Raw genomic sequence first — 26,820 nt, 5'->3', positions numbered from 1 at the left:
GCCTCTGCATCTTCGAGTTTATTTTTAAAATGTTTTTCAGGTGAAACTGAATCATCAGTGAGAATGCATGTAGCAGTAAGTTATTACATATTGATGAAAGCTCATGAGGATGAATTTAAAGGGTTAAATCCTCAACAATGAAACTAAAGTCAGCCGAGCTGCATTGAGATGTTCATATCTCTGGGACTGAATGATATAGGGCTTTCAAAATGAAGATCCTAAAAGAAAAGTGTATTAAGAACTAGAATCTGAGAGATCTTCAATACGTCTTGAGTTACAGGAATATTTACGACACTCTGACAGGTTTGTTCAATGCACGTTTTGACAAAGAAACCAGATGCATTTCTAGTTTCAAACTTCATGCACAAGGTTGGGTGTTAGGAAAAAAGGTCAGCCTGAATGCAATGTAAGTCGCTTTGGATAAAAGCGTCTGCTAAATGCATAAATGTATTTATTTAATTTATTTTCAACTTAACTTTGATTTTATTCTCTTAACATTTATTCTACAGACATTCCTCTTTAAAAGAAGAAAAGCATCAGCTGAATGCAAAGTGTGCCACGTTTTGGTTTTTGGCCACAATCTAACGGTTTACTCCTGGAGACGTATTAAAATTGCAGTGTCTCTGAATCATAAAGGGCTTTGAAGATAAAAGAAGCCAAAAGGAAAATTTAAGACCCACTATCTAAAAGAGCATTAAGATATTTCTGATACTTCTTGAGTTACAAGCATGCAAAAAAAACAAAAAAAAACTTAGTGCTTTTTCCATTCTTGAAAGATCACCATTTGCATGAAATGCAACAAATATTATTAAAGTCAAACGATATTGATAATAGACAAAATAAATTAAAATAATTGAATCATTTGAGCCGAGGAATGACACACACTACAAATAATGCCATAGAACTAAAATAAATGTCCAAGTTGTTAAAATAATTTTTCATTTCTACACAAGGGCCTAGAATTGGTACTTTTTGAGATACTTTTGTAGTTTTTACTAATATTTTGGAATATTTTATTTTTTGTTTTTTTGCCATTTTTATTATAATTTTTAATTTGTCAATATAGTTTTTATTCATTTTAATTTCATTCAAATTAAAAACTAAATTAAAATAAGAAATGTTGCTTTGGTGGCTAGCTTAAAGGGATTTCATTTTTATAAATTTTTTTGCCAAAGCAATATTTTATATATACATATTTTATCTGCTGAACTGTTATAAAGATCTCACTGTTTTACATCACAAGCAGCAGAATTTCATCATAGAAAATGTATATTTTTGCTCAGTTTTAGTCTGTTTTTCCTCCATATTCTCATTATGTGATCCATAAAAGTCTTGAATAATGACAAATAAAAATCAGACGGATGTGGATGGATCAGGTTGGCAGTGTGTTGTGCTTTAATTTCATTCACACAAAAGTCAGCAGCAGCTCTGTCCAACACCGAGAGGAAAGACAGCGGCATTGTGGGAGATTTCCTTCTTTCAGTCTGTCAAGCTTTCATTAGATTGGCTGTACACATGACATAATATACACACAGATTTAATATCTACAGATTCAAGAGTCTCCTCAGACTCAGAGAACATGATTGAAAGAGTTGTGTCCCACAGGAAGTTCTGTCATCATTTACTGCTTCTCTCTTCAGTCTGAAGGACGGTGAGCCCAATCGAACTCTTATTTACATTTACATTAAATCATGATCATATCACAATAACACAACAGAAGCTCGGGCCGGATTCACCAAATATTCTGAAGAATACAATTATTAACCAATATTGTCTCCTCATTTTCAATTTTAAAAATAATTTGTATTCCTTAAAATATTTATTTGTGTTTTCTTAAGAATTTGACTTTATGAAAAAAAAATAATAATAATCTTTAAAATCAGCATCTTTTAAAGTTTCTTAAATTAAATAATAATAATAATAACCTCAAACCAGTTATAAATGCCTAAAGGAAATTTGGTAACAACTCATATAATTTTATAATAAGCTTATATATGTATATATGTATGTGTGTGTGTTTGTGTGTGTGTGTCTGGATCACAAAAGCAGTCTTAAGTCTCTGGGGTATATTTGTAGCAATAGCAAAAAATACATTGTATATATATATATATATATATATTTTTTTTTTTTTTTTTTTTTTTCTCACGACTCGGTTGATTCAGATCGGCACTTCGGAGCATGTTCGCGACTCGGTTGATTCAGATCAGCACTTCGGAGCATGTTCGCGAATCGCGACTCGGTTGATTCAGATCGGCACTTCGGAGCATTTTCGCGAATCGCGACTCGGTTGATTCAGATCGGCACTTCGGAGCATTTTCGCGAATCGCGACTCGGTTGATTCAGATCGGGACTTCGGAGCATTTTCGCGAATCGCGACTCGGTTGATTCAGATGGGGACTTCGGAGCCTGTTCGCGACTCGGTTGATTCAGATCGGCACTTCGGAGCATGTTCGCGTCGCTAACTCAGTTAGCTGGATTTGAATGTTGACGATTTGGCGTGATCTTGGATCATTTGGTTCTTTGAAGCTCATCCTGGAGCTGCTGTCATAGCAACAGGTCCTTAAGCTTAAACCTGCTCGGGAGCAGCTTATTTCATGTAAACAGGATTAGATCGCTTCTCAAACAGAACTGATACTCAAAATATGTCTGCTACCAGCGCTACTTTATTACAAGAGTATCGTACTGATCCAGGGACAATAATTGAAAATAATAATCATAAAAAAAAATATATTTAAAAATAATATAAAAATGTTGTGTAGTCCATAACAGCCTACTATAGACAGACCGTTTTACTCACTGAAATATTTATTTGTCATAAAATGATTACTTCATAATTGTATTAGAGTCTTACACACATGCTATACAGATAATAGAGTCGTGCATTATTTTGAGTGATGATGATATTACAAGAGTGGCTTGATGAGCGCAGGAGATGCAGATAACATGATATTGACCCTTAAGAAACTTCCGTTAATGCTGTCACGTAACAAATCTGTCCAAATATAAAATGAAATGAATAGATAATTTCTACATTGAAATAAAAATGTAAAGACTGCACAACTATTATAAATTGCGAATCTAAATAATTGGGAATCATGAAAAAAATCTAATAAAATAAAAACATGTATCTATTATCTGTTTCATGTATCTATTATAACATTTATGTAGTTTAGTTTGCTTGGCTGTTCCCTTATAAAAGTCCAGAAATTTGTCAAGTTTTTCGTCAGGTGTTGCTTTAAATTATATGACGTCATTACATTGCCGTCTTGCCACCAGCCAATCGCTGCTCTGGGGATGGCTCCTGCCTGGGATGGCCAAGATGGCGGCGTTGTAGGTGGTTGTGTGTTTGTTCTACAGGGAAATAGAGGTGAAGTGGTACATTTTTTTTAATTCTTTAATTGTTTTTCATCCTAAGTCAGTATATTTCATAGGTTATTAACCACCTCTCCCTTTACATTTAGGGTTAAGCTAAAGAAAGCTACTTTTAGTTGTTTTTGTTTAAATTGTTTGGTAGTTCTTATGGAGTACAAGTTCAAATCATTGTCTGTTGCAACGTTGAATGTTCGAGGTTTGCGGGACGGTTTAAAAAGAAAAGCCATTTTTTTATTTTGTAAAAGAAGTGCAGCTGATCTTATATTTCTTCAAGAAATTCACTCAGGGGAAACAGATGTTAGAATTACTTGGATTTGGTAAAGCATTTATGGAGACTGTATCCATGTTTTAACAGCTCAGTAATTGTGAACTTTGACACTTCTAAGAGGTTTAATATATATCGTGGAGTCAGACAGGGCTGTCCAATCTCCCCATTTTTATTTCTTTTAGCCACAGAGTGACTCTAAGAATTAAACAAGATGAAAGTTTGAAAGGAATCTCAATTTTTGACAGAGTTCAAAATATCACAGCTAGCAAATGACACTACGCTGTTTTTGCAGGACAAATGTCAGTTACCAAAAGCTCTGGATTTGGTTGAACAATTCTCATGTGCTTCAGGTCTAAAACTTAATACTTCGAAATGTGAAATTATGTCAAGGGATGATATAGTCTTAGGAGGCATCCTAGTTTAAAAAAAGTGTAAAATATTTAGGAATTCATATCAGTAGAAATTTAATCAGTAGACATCATTTAAATTTTTCTGATAAAATTATAAAAACGAAACAGAGAGATCTTACATTATATGGTAGAGTTCTTTTATCTAAAGTTGAAGGGCTCTCTCACTTTGTATATTCTGCTCTTTCTTTGTTTGTCAACGATAAAGCTATAAAGGAAATTAATAAAATATTTTTGGATTTTATCTGGAAAAATAGACCGTACAAGTTAAAAAGAGATGTGCTTACTAACTCCAGAAGCGAAGGTGGCCTTGATTTTTTGGACTTTGCAGACACTGTAAACACCTTTATTAAAGTAAACTGGCTGAAAAGATGCCTTGCAAATCCAATGTCAATGTGGTTTTTTTTATCCCAAAAAGATATTTGACCAACTTGGTGGCCTATCTTTCTTACTGAAATGTAATTTTCTGCCTGGTAAGTTACCTATTTACTTATATAACTTCCACCATCAATGTCTTCTTTCCTGGAAATTGTGTTTTGTCCATGGATTCTCCCCCCATAAAGTTCTCCTTTGGAATAATGCTGATATAACGGTTAGAAATAAATCACTTTTTTTCCCTAGATGGTTTAATAATAACTTGAACTCTATTCTATCTGTGTTTGACAAGTTTGGTAATATTTTAACTTACGAACAATTTATGAATCTTCATAATTTTCCAGTCCCACCAAAGGAATATAATAATTTGATGAGAGCCATCCCAGTATCCGCAAAATATTTCAGACAAAAAGAAAGATTGTTCCAAGAGGGAAATTATATTGGGGTTCCTTTATAACAAATATAAATTGGAGAAAGGCCTGGCTCCTGCCAAGTAAATTTTGCATTTCTAATAAGGTAAAGGAGATCCATTATAAAATCTTTCATAAAATTTACCCCGTTAATCTGTCTATCTCAAAATATTCTAATGTCGATGAATCATGCTCGTTTTGTGGAGGAAACAGCTGCCCATTTGTTTTTTGATTGCGGTGTTACCAACAAATTATGGGTTGACATAAGCACCTACATTTCTAAATGTGTCCCACACTTTTATCCTCAAAGATGTTATCTTTTATTATGAAAATCCAAAGCTATTATCTGTTGAATATGTTGTTAATTTTCTTATACTGAATGCAACATTTTTCATTCATAAACAGAAATGGCTTAAGTCTCCTTGTCTTTCCCCTATTTTCTTATGGAAATGGACTCTCTTGTTTCATCTCTTAGACTTACAAAGAACAAAAAGAGTAGCAAGTTTTTGATGTATTATGACAACTTTTCCAAAAGAATGTAAGTTTATTTTTGCACTTTTATGTATCAATAATACTATAATACTACAATCGCTGCACTGCTGATCATGGTTTCGAGGATCGATACATATCCCCTTTTAAGACAACACATGAACGCGCAATTATTTCAGATAACTCAATCCAGCGATACTAATCATACACAACTGGTGTGTTCGAAGAACCCAATTAGCCGGATCATAGCACGATGATATCATCTTGGATGTGTCATTTGATCTCCGATGTAATAAGCGACGTACGAAGAACGGGCCCCAGATCTGGACATCGAAGCAGGAAGTGTTTGTCAAACAGTTAATTGGTGATAAATGAATATTTAAACTTGAGGCTTTTTTTTTTTTTTTTTTTTTACCTGTCGATTCAGCCTGTACATGGTGCAGAATTAGTTTTTATAGTCTCAATAAAAAATGTTTACTAAACTTGGGATATTGTTGTTTACTATATATATATTTATAGCAATAAGCGTCAAGAGTCTGTGGTTTACCTGAATTTATAACAGCTAAGGGGCGTTGTTAGGCGCTGTTATAAAACGTTTATTCCATATATGTAGTAAGGTTTCACAAAATAAAACCGAGCAAATAAAGTATAATGATATTAATAAAAACAGTATTCTTCCACCAAACAATATAGCTGCTCAGAATCAGTTGTGGTTGTTCGCGACTCGGTTGATTCAGATCGGCACTTCGGAGCCTGTTCGCGACTCGGTTGATTCAGATCGGCACTTCGGAGCATGTTCGCGACTCGGTTGATTCAGATCGGCACTTCGGAGCATGTTCGCGACTCGGTTGATTCAGATCGGCACTTCGGAGCATGTTCGCGACTCGGTTGATTCAGATCGGCACTTCGGAGCCTGTTCGCGACTCGGTTGATTCAGATCGGCACTTCGGAGCATGTTCGCGACTCGGTTGATTCAGATCGGCACTTCGGAGCCTGTTCGCGACTCGGTTGATTCGGATCGGGACTTCGGAGCCTGTTCGCGACTCGGTTGATTCGGATCGGCACTTCGGAGCATGTTCGCGACTCGGTTGATTCGGATCGGCACTTCGGAGCATGTTCGCGACTCGGTTGATTCAGATCGGGACTTCGTAGCATGTTTGAGATTTTTTTGAATTCAGATCTGGAGATCGAAGCAGGAAGTGTTTTTCAAACAGTTAATTGGTGATAAATGAATATTTGGACTTGAGGCTTTTTCTTACCTGTCGATTCAGCCTGTACATGGACCCACACACAAAGGTGGACACACTCTAGACTTAATCATCAGTAGGGCTCTAAACTTTTCATCCATTGTTTTAAAACTTAATTTCTGATTATGCATATGCAATATGCATTGCTAAGAACTTCATTTGGACAACTTTAAAGGTGATGTCCTCAATATTTAGGTTTTAGTTTTTTGGGTTTTTTTTTGCACCCTTTTGTCCTCCTAACAAATCTTACATTAATGGAAAGATTATTTATTCAGCTTTCAGATGATCCATAAATCTTTATTTATTTATTTTTTTATTTACAAGACTTGTTTTGTGCTCCAGGTTCACAAACAAGAGGGTTTGTACATACCTCGGTTTTTTACGTCACGCAGCAGGGGAGAAACTAAACATAAAATTGATTTTTTTTTTATTAAATAGTGGTTTACTGAACAAATCGCTCTTTCTTTCAATAATTTAAATTAGAGATAAAAATCTACATCAGCTCATACTATAAACTACAGGGGGCCCTTTAACATTTCTAGAGAGTTAAAATCAACAAAGCCCAAAATTATATTTATTTTTAAATATAAAACCCTCAACTTAAAAAAAAAAAAGTATGAAAACATGTAAATTGCACGTAATTTAGTTAAATTAAATTACCCCCTAAAATGATAACATTTCTATAATATATGCATTATATACATTTCTATAATATATAAAATATACGCAGTGGCTGTCATAACTTTTATTTTTTATTTAAACATACATTAAATAACAAAGACATCACTAACAGATAAAGTAAAATATATAGACAATATAGTTTAATATTCGGTGAAATGCTCTTCTCTGTGGACGCTGATGCTACATGACCTTTTGAAACACGGTTGAAACACTGATTTATGTTAAGTCATGTTTATTTCGTATTAAAACTATGATCGCGTTACCGTTTGAACTGAGGCGTTTATATGCAATCTGTCACTCACTACTCATCAAACAGCGTCAAAATTGCATCAATTGATTGAATTTACTGTGTTATATGATTTAATAGAAATGTGATTTAATCAAAAATGGTAGTAATCTTATGATTGCATAAAATTTTTACTTTCACAACAAGATTAATTAAACTGTAATCAAATTCAGTTTGAACAATCCTTTCGTTTTGTGGCCAAACAGTGCAACATGACATGAATAATATGTGTGTTGTATTCTTTTAATTATTTATTAGTATTAGCTTTAATAAATTGAATTATTGCTATTAATATTTGTACACATTACTATACTATCCCATGACGTCTTGTGTTAAACAGTAAAGTACACTTTTATGACTGAATCCCGTGATTCCGTTCCAATCGCAGAAATGTCAGGGCTCTACATTACATGGAAAAAAAACTTTCGGGCGACCAGAGAGGATCACAGATGGCCAACACTGTGTACAAAAAAGTACTGCAAGATAGATGTTTGCAATTTTATATAGGCTACTTAATTTAATTTTATATTAGCACATTTTTTTATAATCCTACTGCTCAAAATACCTTGGATTTTTTCCAAAATAACCACTATATGGAGTCAAGATATTTTTGTTGTTGATATGGACTACGCTGATTAGAGTAATGTTCACTGTGAAGCTTACACTGTGATGTACCTGAGAGAAAACAGAGATGACCATCTGGTTTTCACCAGTAAGAACAAAGTATTTTAAAGTTAGTTGTTTTACAGAACATCAAAGTTACAGTACAGACTAAAAGTTTGGACACACCTTCTCATTCAAAGAGTTTCCTTTATTTTCATGACTATGAAAATTGTATAGTCACACTGAAGGCATCAAGGGCTATTTGACCAAGAAGGAGAGTGATGGGGTGCTGCGCCAGATGACCTGACCTCCACAGTCACCGGACCTGAACCCAATCCAGATGGTTTAGGGGTGAGCTGGACCGCAGACAGAAGGCAAAAGGGCCAACAAGTGCTAAGCATCTCTCGAGGAACTCCTTCAAGACTGTTGAAGACCATTTCAGGTGACTACCTCTTGAAGCTCATCAAGAGAACAATATTTACTTATTTTCAGTACGATGAACATTCATGTCTGTCTACTCGTCTAGTTAATCCAAACAATATACATATGTACATAATAAAACTGTTAACATTACGGCAGCGGTGAATTTGAACGTGCATGAGTTATTGTATTTAATCTGTGTTATTTTATGGGGGGGGGGGGGGGGGGTTGTTGTTGTTGTTTTTTTACGTACAATTGATGTGTCTGCATCGTCTGCACTCGAGCATTTCAGTGGGCTTAAACAGATCACTCTTTACAACGGATTTAGTTTCCAAACAACTGACAGTTTTGACCTAAATATGATTTTCAGTTACAATAATTAATCCAAAATTTCGACATAACTTACTTTTAGCAACATCAGACGCACGCGCGCTCACAAGATCTCCCGGTTCTTAGTTCTGGAGACTCGCACTAAACGGTTCATTTGAATCAGTGAGTGGTCGACTCCAGAACAGCTGCAATCGGATCATTCTAATTCGTAAACGAATCGTTTGGTGCGATTCGCGATCCGATTTAAAAGTTTATTTTGAAAAGACTCAGTTCGTTCATGATGAATCAGACACCGCTTCTGCGTGTCGGAGCACGTGATATATTATAGGGAGTAACGATATGTTTTATGAAATGTAGTGAAGTAAAAAGTACGATTTTATGCTTTGGAATGTAGTGAAGTAAAAGTAAAAGTTGCTCAAAATAAAACTACTCCAGTAAAGTACAGATACTTGAAAAATGTACTTAAGTACAGTAACGAAGTAAAGCTACTCCGTTACTGTCCACCACTGGAAAAGAGACGGTGAAGGGAATGTAAACAGTAACCATACAGTAACCCGTCTACGCCGCCATGACGCTCCCTCTCAGCTGCGCTGCTGTCATGACGTAAGCACGCACGAGCGCGTCACGCGACGACGGTTTGTTTTGGCTTTAGCGGAGTTTGGGAGATCTTTTTTGTTTGTTTGTTTGTTGGTGTTTATTCGTAGCTGTTCTCAGTTTGTTTTAATTAATTATGTAGAATTTATCGATTGTTGGTAATTATTTTATATATTTGTTTAAATTGTTTGTAACCCCCTGGCAATGTTCGTTTTCTAATGTTCGCGTATTAATTGTAAAAAAAAAAAAAAAAATGTATACAATTAATAAACAATAATAAAATTACATTTAATTAAAAAAAAGTTTGGATAGAAACAGAATTGTTTATTTAAGAATTTCTATTAGTATAGTCATTATTAACAATTAGTTTATATGTATTTGTTATTTTTAATATATTTAAATTAAATGCAGTGTTCTTTTAATCAACTTTCAGAATTTCGAAATATTTTTTGTAAGATTTATAATAATTTCTAATAATTGTTATATTATTATAATAACTGGGCTGATATTTCCATTACTTAAGTGTACATTTATGTAAACATTTTGTTTTGTTTTTAGGTCTTGAGTTAAATCACTGGCAGCATATTGTAGATTATTTTAATAAAAAACTTCACCATCAGTCGCCAAAAGAGACTCACATTTATTAGCAAACTTTCATTGTTAACCATTTAGTCTCCAAACCAAACTGAATTTAAATGAGCGTACATAAGTAGATATCAAACATATATACAACCAGCAATTATTCATCAGTCATACTAAAAAAAAAAAAAAAAAAAAAAAAAAAATCTGGCCAAACAGTGTTTACTTTTTCACTGAATCGTAAATGAATCATGCTTAAAAAAAAAAAAAAAAAAAAAAAAAAGACAGACTGAAAGGGTGTAGTGTTCAGATTTAGAGTTCCTGAGATCTGTCTGTGTTGATCTCACAGCTCTTTCTCTCTCTTCACACTGGTGAAGACGTGATCTGTGTCCTCCTCCATCTGTCCGTCACTGGGCTCCGGTTTGATTCAGACTGAACTGGCTGAAACCGGACCAGAACCGACCGGATTCTGAAATGTTCTGGTTTGTACCTGTTACGTGCCACATGCACGCACATCGAGAGCGACACCAAAGAAAAGGGGTGCCGCCCGGAGTTCAATCTCCTGCTTCCACAAACACGCCGGCACACAACCCAGAAGTCAATAAAAAAAAGTGGTATTTATTTGTTTACATTGGGATAAGACTCGAGAAATAACTTAAGCTGAGAGGGCTTCAAAATGGCCAAAACAATAAACAAAAGGGAGTTTTCTAACTAAGTTTTAAGTCCTCTTCCCTGGAATTAAACAATAAATAAAATAAAATCCTTACCTCCCTTTCTGACCATTAAACAGGAGAAAACTATAAAGGAAATAAAAAGGCCTAAAAACCTCTCTCACAGGTTATTTTAAACAAACAATGGTTAGTTTAACAATACAATTACCGGCCTAATACCACTACCAGTTCTAACTCCTCACCAGGAGTTTTACATGAACTGGGTCACAGCACAGCTCTCTTGGGGTTAACACAACACCGTTCTTCTAAGCAGCAGTCGTCCACACACGATCTACACCAAGGAAGCAGGAGGGTGAGCTCGACAAACAGACAATCCTCACTGCTTATATCCACACGTTGACATGCTTCAGCTGCGCCCACTTAGCAGCTGCACCTGTTGCTCTAATGAGCAGGGAGCGAAAGAGAGAGAGACACAAGAAAATACACACTGCTCACAGGTTAACACTTAACACCACAATTACGTTCTAACACGTAACACTCCTCCCCTCCCCAAAAGATTAATGGCCACATCACATTGATCTTTTATCTTACTCTGCTGATGCGCTATCCAGAGCGCACACTGCTGAAAATGCAATCAGATTTTCAGTACCGCGCTTATGGACAATCTCCAAATTAAACTCCTGAAGAGCAAGGGACCAACGCATTAAGCGTTGGTTTGAATTGTACATGCGATTGAGAAAAACCAACGGATTATGGTCCGTAAAAACTTTGACAGGGAACGTGGACCCACCCAGATAAACCTCAAAATGTTTCAATGCCATTAATAATGCGAGAGCCTCTTTTTCAATAGTGCTATACTTGTATTGACAGCGATTAAACTTTTTCGAGAAATAACACACAGGTTTCTTGATGTTCATTTCTGACGTCTGCAGAAGAACAGCTCCTGCCCCTACCATTCTCGAGTCGACCTCAAGTTGGAAAGGCCGTTCAAAGTTAGGGGCGGCCAGGACTGGGGCATTACACAATAGGTCTTTTGTTCCAGAGAAAGCACGTTCACAATTAGGAGTCCAGTTAAAACCTGATGTCGGTCGGAGAAGGTCAGTTAGGGGTGCAATAAGAGTGGCAAAATTGCGACAAAACCCCCGGTGATAACCAGCCATTCCGATGAAGCGGCGTAACTCGCGTTTATTTGTGGGTGTAGGAAATTCAGTTATGGCCACTACCTTGGCATCTATTGGGCAAACCTGACCTTGACCCACACGTTTACCAAGATAGGTGACGTAGGCTTTGGCGAATTCGCATTTTGTCAGGTTCACAGTTAGTGATGCACCAGCTAGTCGGGAGAATACCTCACGTAATGATTCAACATGTTCTTCCCACGTGGAAGAATACACAACAATATCATCAAGGTAAGCAGTACAATTCTGTACATCACGCAGTACCAACTGCATTAGGCGTTGGAACGTGGACGGGGCGTTCCGCATACCGAAGGCCATCACGGAATATTGACAGAAGTAGTCTGGTGTGACAAATGCTGAGATTTCAGAAGCGCGCGGAGTAAGGGGCACCTGCCAGTAGCCCTTCAGCAGGTCAAGCTTCGAAACAAACTTTGCTGGTCCGACTCTATCAATGCAATCATCTATTCTTGGAAGGGGAAAACAGTCAGGTTTAGTAACTGAATTAACCTTTCGGAAGTCCGTACAGAATCGAAATGATGAATCACTTTTAGGAACCAACAGGCAGGGCGAACTCCACGCGCTTTGACTTGGTTTTGCTAAACTGTTTCGTAACATGTATTCAACCTCAGTTTTCATGATACCACGCTTATAAGGATTAACTCTATACGGATGTTGTTTAATAGGAGCCGCATCTCCAACATCAATGTCATGGAACAACACATCAGTACAAGACGGGAGATCAGAGAAAATACTGGGAAAACTGTCAATCAATGCTGTAATATTTTTTCTTTGGTAATCTGGTAAGTGACCAAGAAAGGTACGCAAATTGTTGAGCACGTTCGAGTTTTGCAAGCTTTCGCCCAGCCCTGGAATATTTACTCCAACTTCATCCTCTACGGAGCTCTGGAGAACAGGAGCCACCAACGTCACATCCTTAACTGATGCTACAACTTGATCTCTAGCATGATACGGCTTCAACATATTAATGTGACACATTCGCATTTTCTTCCTACGATCTGGTGTTCTCAGTACATAGTTAGTTTCACTCAGTTTTTTCTCAACAACGTAAGGACCAGTAAATTGGGATTGCAAAGGAGACCCAGGAACTGGTAATAATGCCAGCACCGACTCACCCGGAGCAAACGAACGGACAACACTTTTGCGATCGTAGTAATCTTTCATAACATCCTGTGAACCTGCTAGATTAGACTTGGCGAGAACACAAGCGCGGTTCAACCTCTTACGGAGAGTATCAACATACTCAGCCACTGGCACAAGTGCAACCTCTTCCTCAAGCATTTGCTCACTAAGAAGCCTGAGGGGGCCACGAACGGAGTGTCCAAACACTAACTGCGCTGGGCTGAAGCCTAGAGAGTCTTGCACGGTTTCTCGCACAGCGAAAAGTAGCAAGGGCAAACTGTCAGCCCAGTCTTTTCCCTCCTCAACGCAGTAGATACGCAACATGGTTTTGAGCGTTTGATGGAACCGCTCCAACGCTCCCTGAGACTGCGGATGATAGGCACTGGACATCTGATGCGACACCGAAATTCTATTTAGCACCTGCTTGAAAAGCTTCGATGTAAAGTTAGTTCCACGGTCTGTTTGAATTACTCGAGGTAAGCCAAAAAGAGAGCAGAATTTGATTAGTTCTTTCGCAATAGTCTTTGCTTTTATATTACGAAGAGGGACCGCCTCGGGAAACCGAGTGGTTGCACACATCAGCGTGAGAACATACTGATGTCCGCTTTTCGATTTCGGGAGCGGGCCAACACAGTCTAGTATTAATCTTTCGAACGGCTCCCCCACCACAGGAATTGGGTGTAGGGGCGCAGGGCGCACAATCTGGTTAGGTTTTCCTGCAATCTGACACGCATGACAGGACCGGCAATATTTCACGACACAGGCTTTTATTCCGGGCCAGTAAAAATATTTTGTAACACGCTTATAGGTTTTATTGACTCCAAAGTGGCCTGCCATTTGGTGATCGTGAGCCAATTCGAGCACTACAGGACGATAACAGGTTGGCACAACAATTTGGTCGGCATGGTCTAAGTCAGTCTTGTCCCCAGATATTGGAAGCCACTTGCGCCTTAATACCTCCCCGTCCCAATAATATCCCATCCTCACATGAGCGAGTTCATCTTTGGATTTTACGGCGGATTCAATACAGCGCGACAAAGTAGAGTCTGACTTTTGTGCGGCACTAAGCTGCTTTCGTCCTATAGTAGCAGTTTGCCTTTGATTACACTCATCAGAGCTTGTCTCAAACACATTGTCATTCACCGACAACGACAACTCTGTTGGTTTCGAACTTAGTAGAAAAGAGTCAGACAGATCAACGGTGTCTGCAAATTTTTGTGACTGTGCACGCGTTACCGCACACGCTGGAAATAAAGGAGGAGAAACAGCCAGCACATCTGAATCTCTCGTAGGACACTCAGACACTAACGGAAAAGGGAAAACATTGCCTCCGGCCAGATCATTCCCTAAGATGAAATTGACACCTTCAACTGGTAGCTTAACACATACTCCCACGTTTACTAAGCTAGTGACTAGCTCGGACTTCAGGAACACAGAATGAACAGGAACTTTAATGCACCCTAGCTCAATTCCACGGACCAATATATCAGTCCCTGTGTAAGTGTCTGCAGATAGTGGAAGTACGTTTTCAAGAATAAACGAGTGGGCGGCACCAGTGTCGCGCAGAATGGAAATAGGTTTTGCCGTGTCTCCAGGAGAAATAGAAACTGAACCATTCATCAGGAAAGGTTTAAACAACTCCGTTCCAGGTGAAAAAGTCTCAGCCATTCCTACCTGTGGTTCAAGTACTAAATGTGCAACTCCTTTAGCTTTAGCAGCCACATTCTTTTGCTTCCACGCCTTGCAGTCTGCAATTAAATGACTGGGATCAAGACAGAAGAAGCATGCGCGTTTTGAATCGGTGGGCCTAAACATACTTCCCCCAGGCACTCTCGCACGAGAATCAGACTTTGGGGAACGCACACCTGCAGAATTCCGCTCAGTATACGCTCTAATGTTTTGACTAGGACAGGGCGAGGCAAAAACAGTACGGTGAGTCAACACGTACTCATCAAATACTGCTGCTTCAGACAAAGTAGAAACCTTCTGTTCATTTAGATGTAACACCAAATTTTCAGGGAGGCAACCCTTGAAGTCCTCCAATAATATTAATTCCTGTAGGCGTTCAAACGTTGTAGCATCCGACGCAATACACCACTTCTCTAACATTGCCTTTTTATCATGCGCGAATTCTACAAAGGTCTGTCTAGACGTCTTCGTATGACTTCTGAACTTCTGCCTGTACGCCTCTGGCACGAGTTCATACGCTCTAAGAACCGCTGTTTTGACTTCATCGTAATCAAGAGAGTCTTCAATGGGCAAAGCAGAGCAAACCTCTTGGGCTTTGCCCACGAAGCTACTCTGTAACATCACCGCCCACATATCTTTAGGCCAGCACAGTTTTCCAGCTACCCTCTCAAAAGCTGTAAAGTAGGCATCTACTTCCGTTTCCCTAAACTGGGGAACGAGCTTCATGTAACGAGTAGGATCAAACTGACTTAACCCATGGCCCCCCTGTGGCTCAACAACAGGCTGCGCACGTTCCTCCTGCTTCGTTAAACGAACAAGTTCTAGTTCACGTAACCCTAGCAAACGTGTCTCATGTTCTTGACGCTTAATTTGCAAGTCTAATTCTTTTAATTTTAGTGCCACCTCAGGATCAAACTCACGTGCAGGTGGTACAGATTCTTTAGGCAACCTACCAAGAGAAACCATCTCCGACAGGATTTCTTTTCTGACATCAGCTTTTAATGCCGAAGATGAAACTGATATTTTAAGACTCTCCGCAATTTGCAGTAACTCTTTTTTTTTAAAACGATCTAACTGCTCTACAGACGGAGAGCTAATAAAGGCTTCAACCTCACTCTCCATATTTCCTCCCCCACCAAAAATATTTTTGATATATGGTAAGATTAGATTCTTACTCACCGACTTTGAGGTTTTCCCTTTGTTTCCGTAATCGAAGAATTATGAATTTAAAGACGAGCCCCCATTATGTTACGTGCCACATGCACGCACATCGAGAGCGACACCAAAGAAAAGGGGTGCCGCCCGGAGTTCAATCTCCTGCTTCCACAAACACGCCGGCACACAACCCAGAAGTCAATAAAAAAAAGTGGTATTTATTTGTTTACATTGGGATAAGACTCGAGAAATAACTTAAGCTGAGAGGGCTTCAAAATGGCCAAAACAATAAACAAAAGGGAGTTTTCTAACTAAGTTTTAAGTCCTCTTCCCTGGAATTAAACAATAAATAAAATAAAATCCTTACCTCCCTTTCTGACCATTAAACAGGAGAAAACTATAAAGGAAATAAAAAGGCCTAAAAACCTCTCTCACAGGTTATTTTAAACAAACAATTGTTAGTTTAACAATACAATTACCGGCCTAATACCACTACCAGTTCTAACTCCTCACCAGGAGTTTTACATGAACTGGGTCACAGCACAGCTCTCTTGGGGTTAACACAACACCGTTCTTCTAAGCAGCAGTCGTCCACACACGATCTACACCAAGGAAGCAGGAGGGTGAGCTCGACAAACAGACAATCCTCACTGCTTATATCCACACGTTGACATGCTTCAGCTGCGCCCACTTAGCAGCTGCACCTGTTGCTCTAATGAGCAGGGAGCGAAAGAGAGAGAGACACAAGAAAATACACACTGCTCACAGGTTAACACTTAACACCACAATTACGTTCTAACACGTAACAGTACCGGTTCTGAAACGCCATCTCGTCTGCTTCTGGACCTGTTCACAGAGAGAATTACATTTATTCTTTTGTGTGAGTTTAAAGAGCTTATAAAACATCCATTTGATATCTTTACTTGCTCAAGTACATACAATATACATTATTTTCCTTGAACTTCATTTATTGTGTTTTTTTTTTTTTTCACCAAAAACAGGGTTTTGTTTTAGTTTATCTAGATCTAAGATCCCCAAACATTATTATGAGCTAAAACCCTTGAATCACGTTCTTGGTTAATTATCATTTTTAGTGTTTTATATTGATTGTTTATTTTATAATTATTTTTTATTATGTTTAATTTCTCAGTATATTAATTTAATATATTTTTCTATATTTTATATAAAATATTTAATTGCATATATTTTTTAGATTTTATATATATGTGTGTGTGTGTGTGTGTGTGTTAGTGTGTGTGAGAGAGAGAGAGAGACAAAGGTGAAATATTTATACATTAAATATATAATTTCAAATAATATGGTGCATGCATCTTATATATATATATATATATATATATATATATATATATATATATATATATATATAAACAATTTTATTACTTGTCTATATGAATGTTTTATATTTTATTAGATTTTATATTGTTTGTATATACGTACTGTACCATACATACACACCTTAGATTATATAGGCAATAAAAATATTGATTATTTAAAATCATAATAATTATCTTAAAATATTAGAATATTATTGTTTTAACCAATTATAAAAAATCATGAAAGTAAATTAATTAGTAATTGTACTGTCATGTAAAAAAGCAATATTTGATAGTTATAGGTTTAATAATTATTTTGTCTGCACTGCATGTTGCAAAAACATTTATATTTGTGGTATAAATCCTTAAATTTTCTAACTTTTATTATGTCTAACGTATTCTGGTGAAATACTGTAAACATCCATCCACAGAAATGTTGAAAACTGTGCACATTGCTTCCCAAAATGCACTTTTAGTTCACATTTATTTATTTTAATTTAACTTTTCATTGAATTCTTATCTTTTCCTCATCTCGTGGTCATTGATACGGACCTGTAGTTGTAGAACCAGTTGCTGACGGTGCTGGAGTGCAGGTCTAGCTGTGCTGCGAGTCTCTCGATGGTGTGTGGAGACGGATACGGCTCTGTCTGATACACCGCTATCAGTGCTTCTCTCTCCTGAGCGCTAAAGATGACACGCGGCCTCTTCACCACCTCACACCGTCCCCAATGATCACAAACCCAGCGTCCTCTGGCGTCTAACGTCCTGTGTGACTCACAGTCTGATCCCATCAGAGCACGTCTGAGACGAGCTGCGAAAGAACAGACGACGTTTAAAGAAACAGTGCACCAAAGATGTGTAGGAAATATCGTCACCCTCAGGTCACCCGAGTGTGTTTCTTCATCAGGTTTGGAGAAATGTAGCATTGTATCACTTCCTCGCCAATGGATGTGAATGGGTGCCGTCATATTATGGATTATAGACTCTCTAAAACTTCTCAACGCTGGATTTTTTTCATCTTTTGTCTTCTCCAGATGTTCACTGATGGACTGTGGATTTTTGTGATGTTTTTATCAGACTCTCATTCTGACGGCACCCATTCACATCCATTGGCGAGGAAGTGATGCAATGCTACATTTCTCCAAATCTGTTGAAGACACAAACTCCTGATGGACTGAGGACGAGTAAATCAAACACACATTGACCTCTCTGGTCCATCTTCTTCATAGCGTTGAGCTTCTGGATGTTTTGAGGGTCTTGGAGCCACAGATGCATCCGAATGAAGTTCTCCTTCCCCTTCAGACTGAGTTTAGTCCAGGGTTTGGGGTGCGACAGCAGTTCAGACACAGAGCTTTGTGTTAGACCCAAAACCTCTTCGCCGAACACGCGCTGACCTGCCAGAACAACAGCAATCAAGAGCGGCACTATTAAACACAAATACACTTAAACATTCAGATTATACGTCAAATGGTACATTTCATGCCCATTGATGGGGATTATATTTTTTTCTAACAATTTTCTTCAAAAATATAATATTAGAAATATAATTTCATAGTTAATAATTTACCAAAAGGGACTTTCTTAGTAAACTTTAATCTCGTTGTTTACCATTTAGTCTCCAAAAGATTATTATTCAGTCATACTGAATTAAAAGAAATACTTTGGCGGATCAGGATTTACTTTTACATTCTTTAAATGAATTGATAAATGTAATTTTATTTTTTAATGTAAATGTACAATTTTTGGTACATTACAAGTAGAATTAAGATTTATATTATATTTTTTCTGACTGTTTTCTTTAGATAGATTATATCCATTAAGTGAAAGTATTTTAATATTTTAAAGAGCAAGTCATGTAGGTTTTTGGAAAAAATATCTCTTTTGCAGTTTATAACGTAGCTATCCTTAAATTAAAAAAAAAGTGCATGATTAATAAAGATATTTGAAAAGATATGATTTGAAAGAAAACAGTGCATCCTTGTGGAGCGGGTGGACACAGAAGAGCGTACTCTAATATTTAATGGATATTCTGAGAAAACTAATAAGATGCATTTAAACATAATATTAGGACACTTTAAAATACCATATGACCTACTCTTTAAATTAGCCTTTATTTTTATAGTAATTTTGTTGTTTTATTTTATAAAAAAATATATTGTAATATTTATTTAGCTTTAATTTATTAGCTTTATATCTATATAGCTCTAATTTATTTATATGTCTATTTTAATTTTACTTAAATTTATTTATTTCAGTAAAATAATTTTATTTCAAGTCGTGATTTAAAAAAAAAAAAATCATGACTTGAAAAAAAAAAGATGAAATAATATAAAATATAAAAAAAGTTGCCTTGCAACGCAATTAAGTTGAACTAAAACTGAGATAAATAAATAAAATATATAGACATTAAAAAAAAAAAGCTAACTTACTAGAACTTTAAAAATTAAAATCAAAATGCAAACTTAAAAAAAAAAAAAAAACTTATATTTATACTTGATTGGAGGTTTATTTTAAATGGCTGAAAATACTGATTTTTAAAACGAGTATTTTTAGATAACAATAACAACACTGCTTCTGGTCTCTAGATACGGTTTAGGTTCCTGCTTTTATCTGTGGGATTTTTTCACTTGTGTTCTGCTCCAGCAGATGAAAACGATGCATTAGATGGGTTATGATCTGAGGAGTCATTGATGTCTGATCTCAGGTCCTCATTTGCTTTATATGCATGAACACAAACCGATGTTGTTGACGGTGAGAGCTTCTTTGACCCTCTGCGTGATGCTGAAGGTGTCCAGATCCAGAGACTGAAGCTCACAGCTGCTGCTGATGGGACAGGAGCGAGGTCTCTGACGCGGCTCCGTCTTCACCTTTGACCCGTTAAAGACCTGCGTTCTCTGATCCGGATCCACAGGAAGTGTCTGGGACGAGCGGCTCACGGAGGACGGAGAAACGGAGGGGTCAGTATCTTCATCCAGGTCACATTTGACCTTCTGGATGATGCTTTGGACAAAATCAGCCGGGGACTGAACGCTAGGCTCCAGTGTCCCATCATCCTCTTCTTCTTCTTCTTCTTCTTCTTCCTGGAGCGCTGCTTCACTCGAGTCGTTCGTCGTATGCATCTCGTGTTTGGCCTGCTGCAGGATGTTCCTGATCACGTCGTCTGAGCTCACGTCTGCAGCACCAACCCACGGAACGAAGACGCCTTCACAGACAAGAACAAACTAGTTGACAAGACTACATTTGTATTTTTCTATTTGGTAAGTAAAAAAAAAAACTACAACAAACTATTTTGGTACAAGAAAGCAAGCAAGAAAGAAAACATATTTTCCAAATAACTAAACTATCTTGAAAATGAGGAATTTACCTGAGAAATATAACTACAGGAGATATTGAGTCTAAGATATTATCTGTTTTTAAAGAAACTGTTTAAAAGAAGTACATTATTAAAGTTCTATACATGAATATCAATATTGCATCACAATTCCATTTATCCATTTCTTCATCTATCAATCCTTCCTTCCTTCCTTCCATCCATACATCCATTTATCCATCTAACATCTTTCCATCATTCCATTTGTCATTCCATCCATCCATCCTCCCATTCATCTTTCCATCCATCCATCCATCCATCCTTCCATTTACCTTTCCATCCATCCTTCCATTCATTCATCTAACATCTTCCCTTCCCTCCATCCATCCATCATCTATCCATCCTTCCATTCATCCATCTAACATCTTTCCATCATTCCATTTATCTTATCTTACCATCCATCCATCCACCTATCCATCCATCCATCCACCCTTCCTTCCTTCCTTCCTTCCTTCCTTCCTTCCTTCCATCCATCCATCCATCCATCCATCCATCCATCTATCCTTCCAATTATCTTTCCTTTCATCCATCCATCATCCATCCATCATCCATCCATCCATCCATCCATCCATCCTTCCATTTTTCCTTCCATCCATCCATTCCTCATTTCTTCTATCATTCCATTCATCCATCTAACATCTTCCCTTCCCTCCATCCATCATCCATCCATCCTTCCATTCTTCCATCTAACACCTTTCCATCATTCCATTTATCCTACCATCCATCCACCCATCCATCCATCCATTAATCCATCTAACATCTTTCCTTCCCTTCATCCATCCATCAGCCATCCATCCTTCCATTTATCCATCTAACATCTTTCCATCATTTCATTTGTCATTCCATCCATCCATCCTCCCATTCATCTTTCCTTCCATCCATCCATCCATCCATCCATCCTTCCATTCATTCATCTAACATCTTCCCTTCCCTCCATCCATCCATCATCTATCCATCCTTCCATTCATCCATCTAACATCTTTCCATCATTCCATTTATCTTATCTTACCATCCATCCATCCACCTATCCATCCATCCATCCACCCTTCCTTCCTTCCTTCCATCCATCCATCCATCCATCCATCCATCCATCCATCCATCCATCTATCCTTCCAATTATCTTTCCTTTCATCCATCCATCATCCATCCATCCATCCATCCATCCTTCCATTTTTCCTTCCATCCATCCATTCCTCATTTCTTCTATCATTCCATTCATCCATCTAACATCTTCCCTTCCCTCCATCCATCATCCATCCATCCTTCCATTCTTCCATCTAACACCTTTCCATCATTCCATTTATCCTACCATCCATCCATCCATCCACCCATCCATCCATGCATTAATCCATCTAACATCTTTCCTTCCCTTCATCCATCCATCAGCCATCCATCCTTCCATTTATCCATCTAACATCTTTCCATCATTTCATTTGTCATTCCATCCATCCATCCTCCCATTCATCTTTCCTTCCATCCATCCATCCTCCATCCATCCATCCATCCTTCCATTCATTCATCTAACATCTTCCCTTCCCTCCATCCATCCATCATCTATCCATCCTTCCATTCATCCATCTAACATCTTTCCATCATTCCATTTACCTTTCCATCCATTCATCCACCTATCCATCCATCCATCCATCCATCCATCCATCCTTCCATTTACCTTTCCATCCATCCATCCATCCATCCATCCATCCTTTTTCCTTCCATCCATCTATTCCTCATTTCTTCCATCCATCCTTTTTCCTTCCATCCATCTATTCCTCATTTCTTCCATCCATCCATCTTTCCATCCATCCATCCATCCATCCTCTCACCTCTCAGTCTCTCCTGGATGTGGCTGAGTATTCGGATGCTGTGCTGGTCTGACAGGAAGTGCTTCATTCTCAGGAAGGGTTCTCTTCCTCTGTTGGTCAGTTTGCTCCAGGGTTTGGGTCGGGCCAGTATATCACTGACGGTTCCCTGAGAGAGACCGAACACATAGTGACCGAACACCCACTGACCGATGTTCAGCCGCTGAAGAGCCTCTTTGACCTGCAGAGCTAATCCAGCCGTGTCGAGCTCACCTCCATCCTCAGACTCCACATCTCTGCAGGAGTCTGTCTCTTCTTTAACGAAGCTCTGGAGGCTTGGAGATGAGGGTGATGAAGAAGAGGACGACTCATTCAGTGCTTCTTCTTTCCCAATGGAGTGATGAAACTTTGTCGTTTCCGTCTGGATCACAAGATCTGCCAATGAGCAAAGGTATCAACAGATCAGACATACAGCAACATAACAGCATTGCTAATACACATCATTTAGCGTGCTTTTGTAAAATAAAGAAATATATTTTCATTCTGTTTTCTCTTTCAATGTGGATTAGACTGTATTATGTGGATTTTGTGTGTTTTTAAGGCCGGTTTAGACTCTATGTTGTGACACTTACACCAGGCTTTCTCAAAACTCGGGTTTGTGAGTTCATGAAAATAAAAATTTAATTAAATAAGCACATAATTTTAAAATGAATTAAGAAAAAAAACAATGTAAAATCAGATTTTTTAAAATAAATTAAAATGTGAATACATAATTTAAAATAAATTATAAAGCTAAACTGTCTTATTTTAAATAGACTAGAAAAAAAAATAATGCAATAAATCATCAATAAAACACACACTTAAAAATCTTAAATATATTATTTGAAATAAATTGGACGTACTTACTAACTTGTTTTTTTCTCCCAAAATGTAAAACTATAATGCGTTTTAAAATAAAATATAAAAAAATCAAAATAAGATAAGTAAAAGGGTGAAATGTTTTAAGTAAATCTTTTTTTATTATTATTAAATAACATTCTTACCAAAAATACATTGTAATTAAACACAAAAACACTTATTAAAAATGCTATATATTTTATAAAATTTGTATACATTTTTAAATCAGAACAAATCAAAACAAAAACACCTAGCAGAAATCTGAAAAGTGCTGTATTTTGAATAAATTAGAATAAATAATTTTAATATAAAAACAAGATTAAAGACTAAAAATCTAATTGAATTAGAATAAATTATAAAAAAATAAACACTTACCAAAAAGCTGAATTATTTTATTTGAAATAAATTCAAATTAATTGGAATAATTCAAACATTTAATCTACAAAAAAAAAAAAAAAAAAAAAAAAAAAAAAAAAAAAAATCTGATATTTTATTTGACAAATTAAAATTAGAATACATTTTAAAATAAATACACTTAAAATAATACTTACCAAAAATAAATGGAATAATTTAGAATGAATAATAAAAAATAAAAAAATCGGCACAAATTTTTTTACAGTTGAAATTAGAATAAATAATGTATTATTTGAATGAAGCACTCACCGTTATCAGCAGAAACGCTCCTGAGAGACACCTGAGAGAGAATCAAACACCAGTCAAATAACTATTGTAGTGAATGACAATCATTTTTCATCAGTAGGTGGCGCTGCCAACAAACGCCTTAGTTCAGCTGACTGAATTCAGAATGGCATGCTTGCATGCTATGAATATTTCTGCAATATAAATACAGTAAATAAGAAGAAAAGTGAGTGAAAATCGTGTTTCTCTTACCGACACGACATCAGTAGTTTGCATCTGTGCTCGAAGAGTCCTGAAAGTCACAATAATGAGACGTTTGTAATGTTATATCACTGTATATTACACGAGGAGAGAATATATTTATGTAATACCTGAGCTCAGCTTTGATCTTGTCATAGTCCTGCTGGGATTGTAACTTCATCTGGAGTCTCTAAGGAACGGACGAGATGTCAGTGTGAGTAAACGAGTCAACTGTTCCTTTAATAATCAATACCTCTGTATATTTCTACCTCTATATGCTGTGCTTTATTGGCCAGTTGCTGTTGCAGCAGAGCGACGTGATTGGCTGCTCGCTTCTGGACTTCCTGCAGCAGACTCTGAAGTCGTCGCACTTCCTGTTTCAGACGCTGAACATCACGATGTGTCATCACAACCATCGTCTCCACATCAGCAGAGCTACAAATCAGTTCAAAGAACAAAAAAAAAAATACCTTTTCAATCTTGATTTAATGCATTATTATTTAGTAGTATATTTATATTCATATTTATTTAATTTATATTCAGTAGTATACTTTTACATTTATATTTATTTTCATGTTAAAGTATGCTAAGTATATTTGATATTTAGCAATATATTCAGTGTTTACGTTTTATATGTATATTAATTGTGTATTTAGCAAATTAGTATTATATTTTGCAATACATTTGCTATTTATATTTAGTAGTATATTTTGTACACTTTATAATTTGCAAATCATTTAGTTTATTTACATTCATATTTACATTTTATATATATTTAGCACATTTATATTTAGTAATAAGCTTGGTATATTTATATGTTATAATATATTTATTACATTTACAGTCATTTATTTAATTTATATTCAGTAGTATACATTTGCATTTATATTTATTGATATGTAATTTTATTTTTACATTTGATATTTAGCAATATATTCAGTAGTATATTTAGTGATTCGTTTTCCTATATTTTGCTAATAATTTAGTTTATTTGCATTTAAACTTATTTACATTTCATTTATGTATATTTAGCACATTTATAATAATATTTAGTATTATACATATGCATTTACATTTATATTCGGTAATATATTTAGTATATTTACATTTAAATGCATTTATTTCATTTATTTTCAGTAGTAATTTTGTAAATTTCTGTTTATTTACAAGTTATAGTTTATTTTGTACATTTAATAAATGTTTTTACATTTTATATTTAAATTTATATTTAGTAAATTTTATATTTAGCAATATATTTAGTACATTTATATTTATTTATATTTATTAATATGCTTAGTATATATGTAGTAATATATTTATTACATTTACATTAATATTTAGTAGTATTTAGTAAATTTTGTAGCACATTTTTATTTTTATATTTAGCAATATATTAAGTAGTATATTTTATACATCTTATATTTAGCAAATAATTTAGTTTATTTGCATTCAAAATTATTTACATTTCATTTATGTATATTTAGCACATTTATAATTATATTTAGTATTATACATAAGAATTTACTTTTATTTTCAGTAATTATTTAGTATATTTACATTTAAATGTCTTTATTTCATTTATATTCAGTAGTACGTTTTGTTAATTTCTGTTTATTTACAAGTAATAGTATATTTTGTACATTTTATATCTACATTTATATTTAGTAAATTTTATATTTAGCGATATATTTAGTTAATTTATATTTTATAGAATATTTTGCAAATAATTTAGTTCATTTACATTAGTATCTACATTTATGTATATTTAGCACATTTATATTTAGTAATATGCTTAGTATATTTAGATATATTAAGTAATAGCAATATATTAAGTGCATTTACAGAAATATTTACTTATATATTTAGTAAATTTATGTTTATATTTAGTATGTTTACATTTCTAGGTATTAATTCTCACGTTTGAGCAAGACTAAAGTCTTTATGATAAAAGTCTTACGGTGGTGATGCTGCAGGAAACACACACAGATCCTGTAAAGATGAAGAAAGCAGATAGAAAGATGATAAACCTCCACTGAACAAGCAGAAAAACCTGGTTTACTACGAGGTAAAGCTGTGAGCAGCACGTTTCCCGATACGAATACTGTACATGTTATTCATCACACACCCGTGTAGTGACTCTATAATCAAAGAGACAGACATAAACAGTGTGAGAGAAACTGAAGCAGCTCTTACCATCAGTTGTGCTCTTGATCTTAATGTATTTCCACGCAGAGCTGAGCTTCAGCAAACTAACATCAGACCAGAGACGAGGAGAAGAGAAGAGAAGAGAAGAGAGGAGGGACAACACAGCCGCATTCATCCAGACAATCAATCCCTGCAAACAAAGAGCTCCATCAATCCATCAATAGATCTATAGACAGCAGCTGATGGGGGAGGAGTCACGATCAATCAATCAATCCATCAATCAATCAATCAATCAATCAGTCGAGAGGAGACATGCATTCAGCTGCACGCGTGTGCAAACGCTCACTATTTCAGTTTCACCTCTCAATGACCTTTTGTGAGACACATTAATGTATAGATGCACAATTACTGCCAGTGTCATTATAGTAAACTAAAACCATGTAAAAAAGACATTACTCAGTAATAACTGATTCAGAATATGAATCTTTTATCTACTACGTCT

General features: G+C 36.1%; 1 protein-coding gene across 2 annotated transcripts; it reads right to left on the bottom strand.

The window, feature by feature from the left end:
• Positions 1-10,121: 10,121 nt before the first annotated feature.
• LOC128014914 (homeobox protein cut-like 2) lies at positions 10,122-26,483 on the bottom strand. Of its 2 annotated transcripts, none has more exons than XM_052598625.1 (12): positions 26,367-26,483; positions 26,131-26,162; positions 24,443-24,608; positions 24,305-24,363; positions 24,186-24,225; positions 23,958-23,988; positions 22,422-22,832; positions 19,966-20,430; positions 18,428-18,622; positions 17,781-18,039; positions 16,707-16,740; positions 10,122-10,551 (listed from the first exon to the last, which is right to left on the bottom strand). In XM_052598625.1, the coding sequence occupies exons 1-12, from the start codon at positions 26,367-26,369 to the stop codon at positions 10,489-10,491; spliced, it is 1,758 nt and encodes a 585-aa protein (XP_052454585.1). In that variant the 5' UTR covers positions 26,370-26,483; the 3' UTR covers positions 10,122-10,488. The 2 variants fall into 2 exon arrangements, with proteins under 2 accessions (XP_052454585.1, XP_052454586.1); XM_052598626.1 differs by having other exon boundaries at positions 18,434-18,622.
• Positions 26,484-26,820: the final 337 nt, after the last annotated feature.

This window comes from Carassius gibelio, chromosome A5, assembly GCF_023724105.1.
Source record: "Carassius gibelio isolate Cgi1373 ecotype wild population from Czech Republic chromosome A5, carGib1.2-hapl.c, whole genome shotgun sequence".
Classification (NCBI taxonomy): domain Eukaryota; kingdom Metazoa; phylum Chordata; class Actinopteri; order Cypriniformes; family Cyprinidae; genus Carassius; species Carassius gibelio.
This window is presented reverse-complemented; position numbering and strand designations above follow the sequence as displayed.

What these genes read in the sequence shown, in the direction of transcription:
- LOC128014914 (XM_052598625.1), bottom strand. An exon ending in GAGCGTTTCTGCTGATAACG is followed by an intron (nt 22,833 to 23,957) that starts GTGAGTGCTTCA and finishes GCTCATTGGCAG; the next exon opens with ATCTTGTGATCCAGACGGAA. An exon ending in GATGGACCAGAGAGGTCAAT is followed by an intron (nt 18,040 to 18,427) that starts GTGTGTTTGATT and finishes GTTCTTTCGCAG; the next exon opens with CTCGTCTCAGACGTGCTCTG.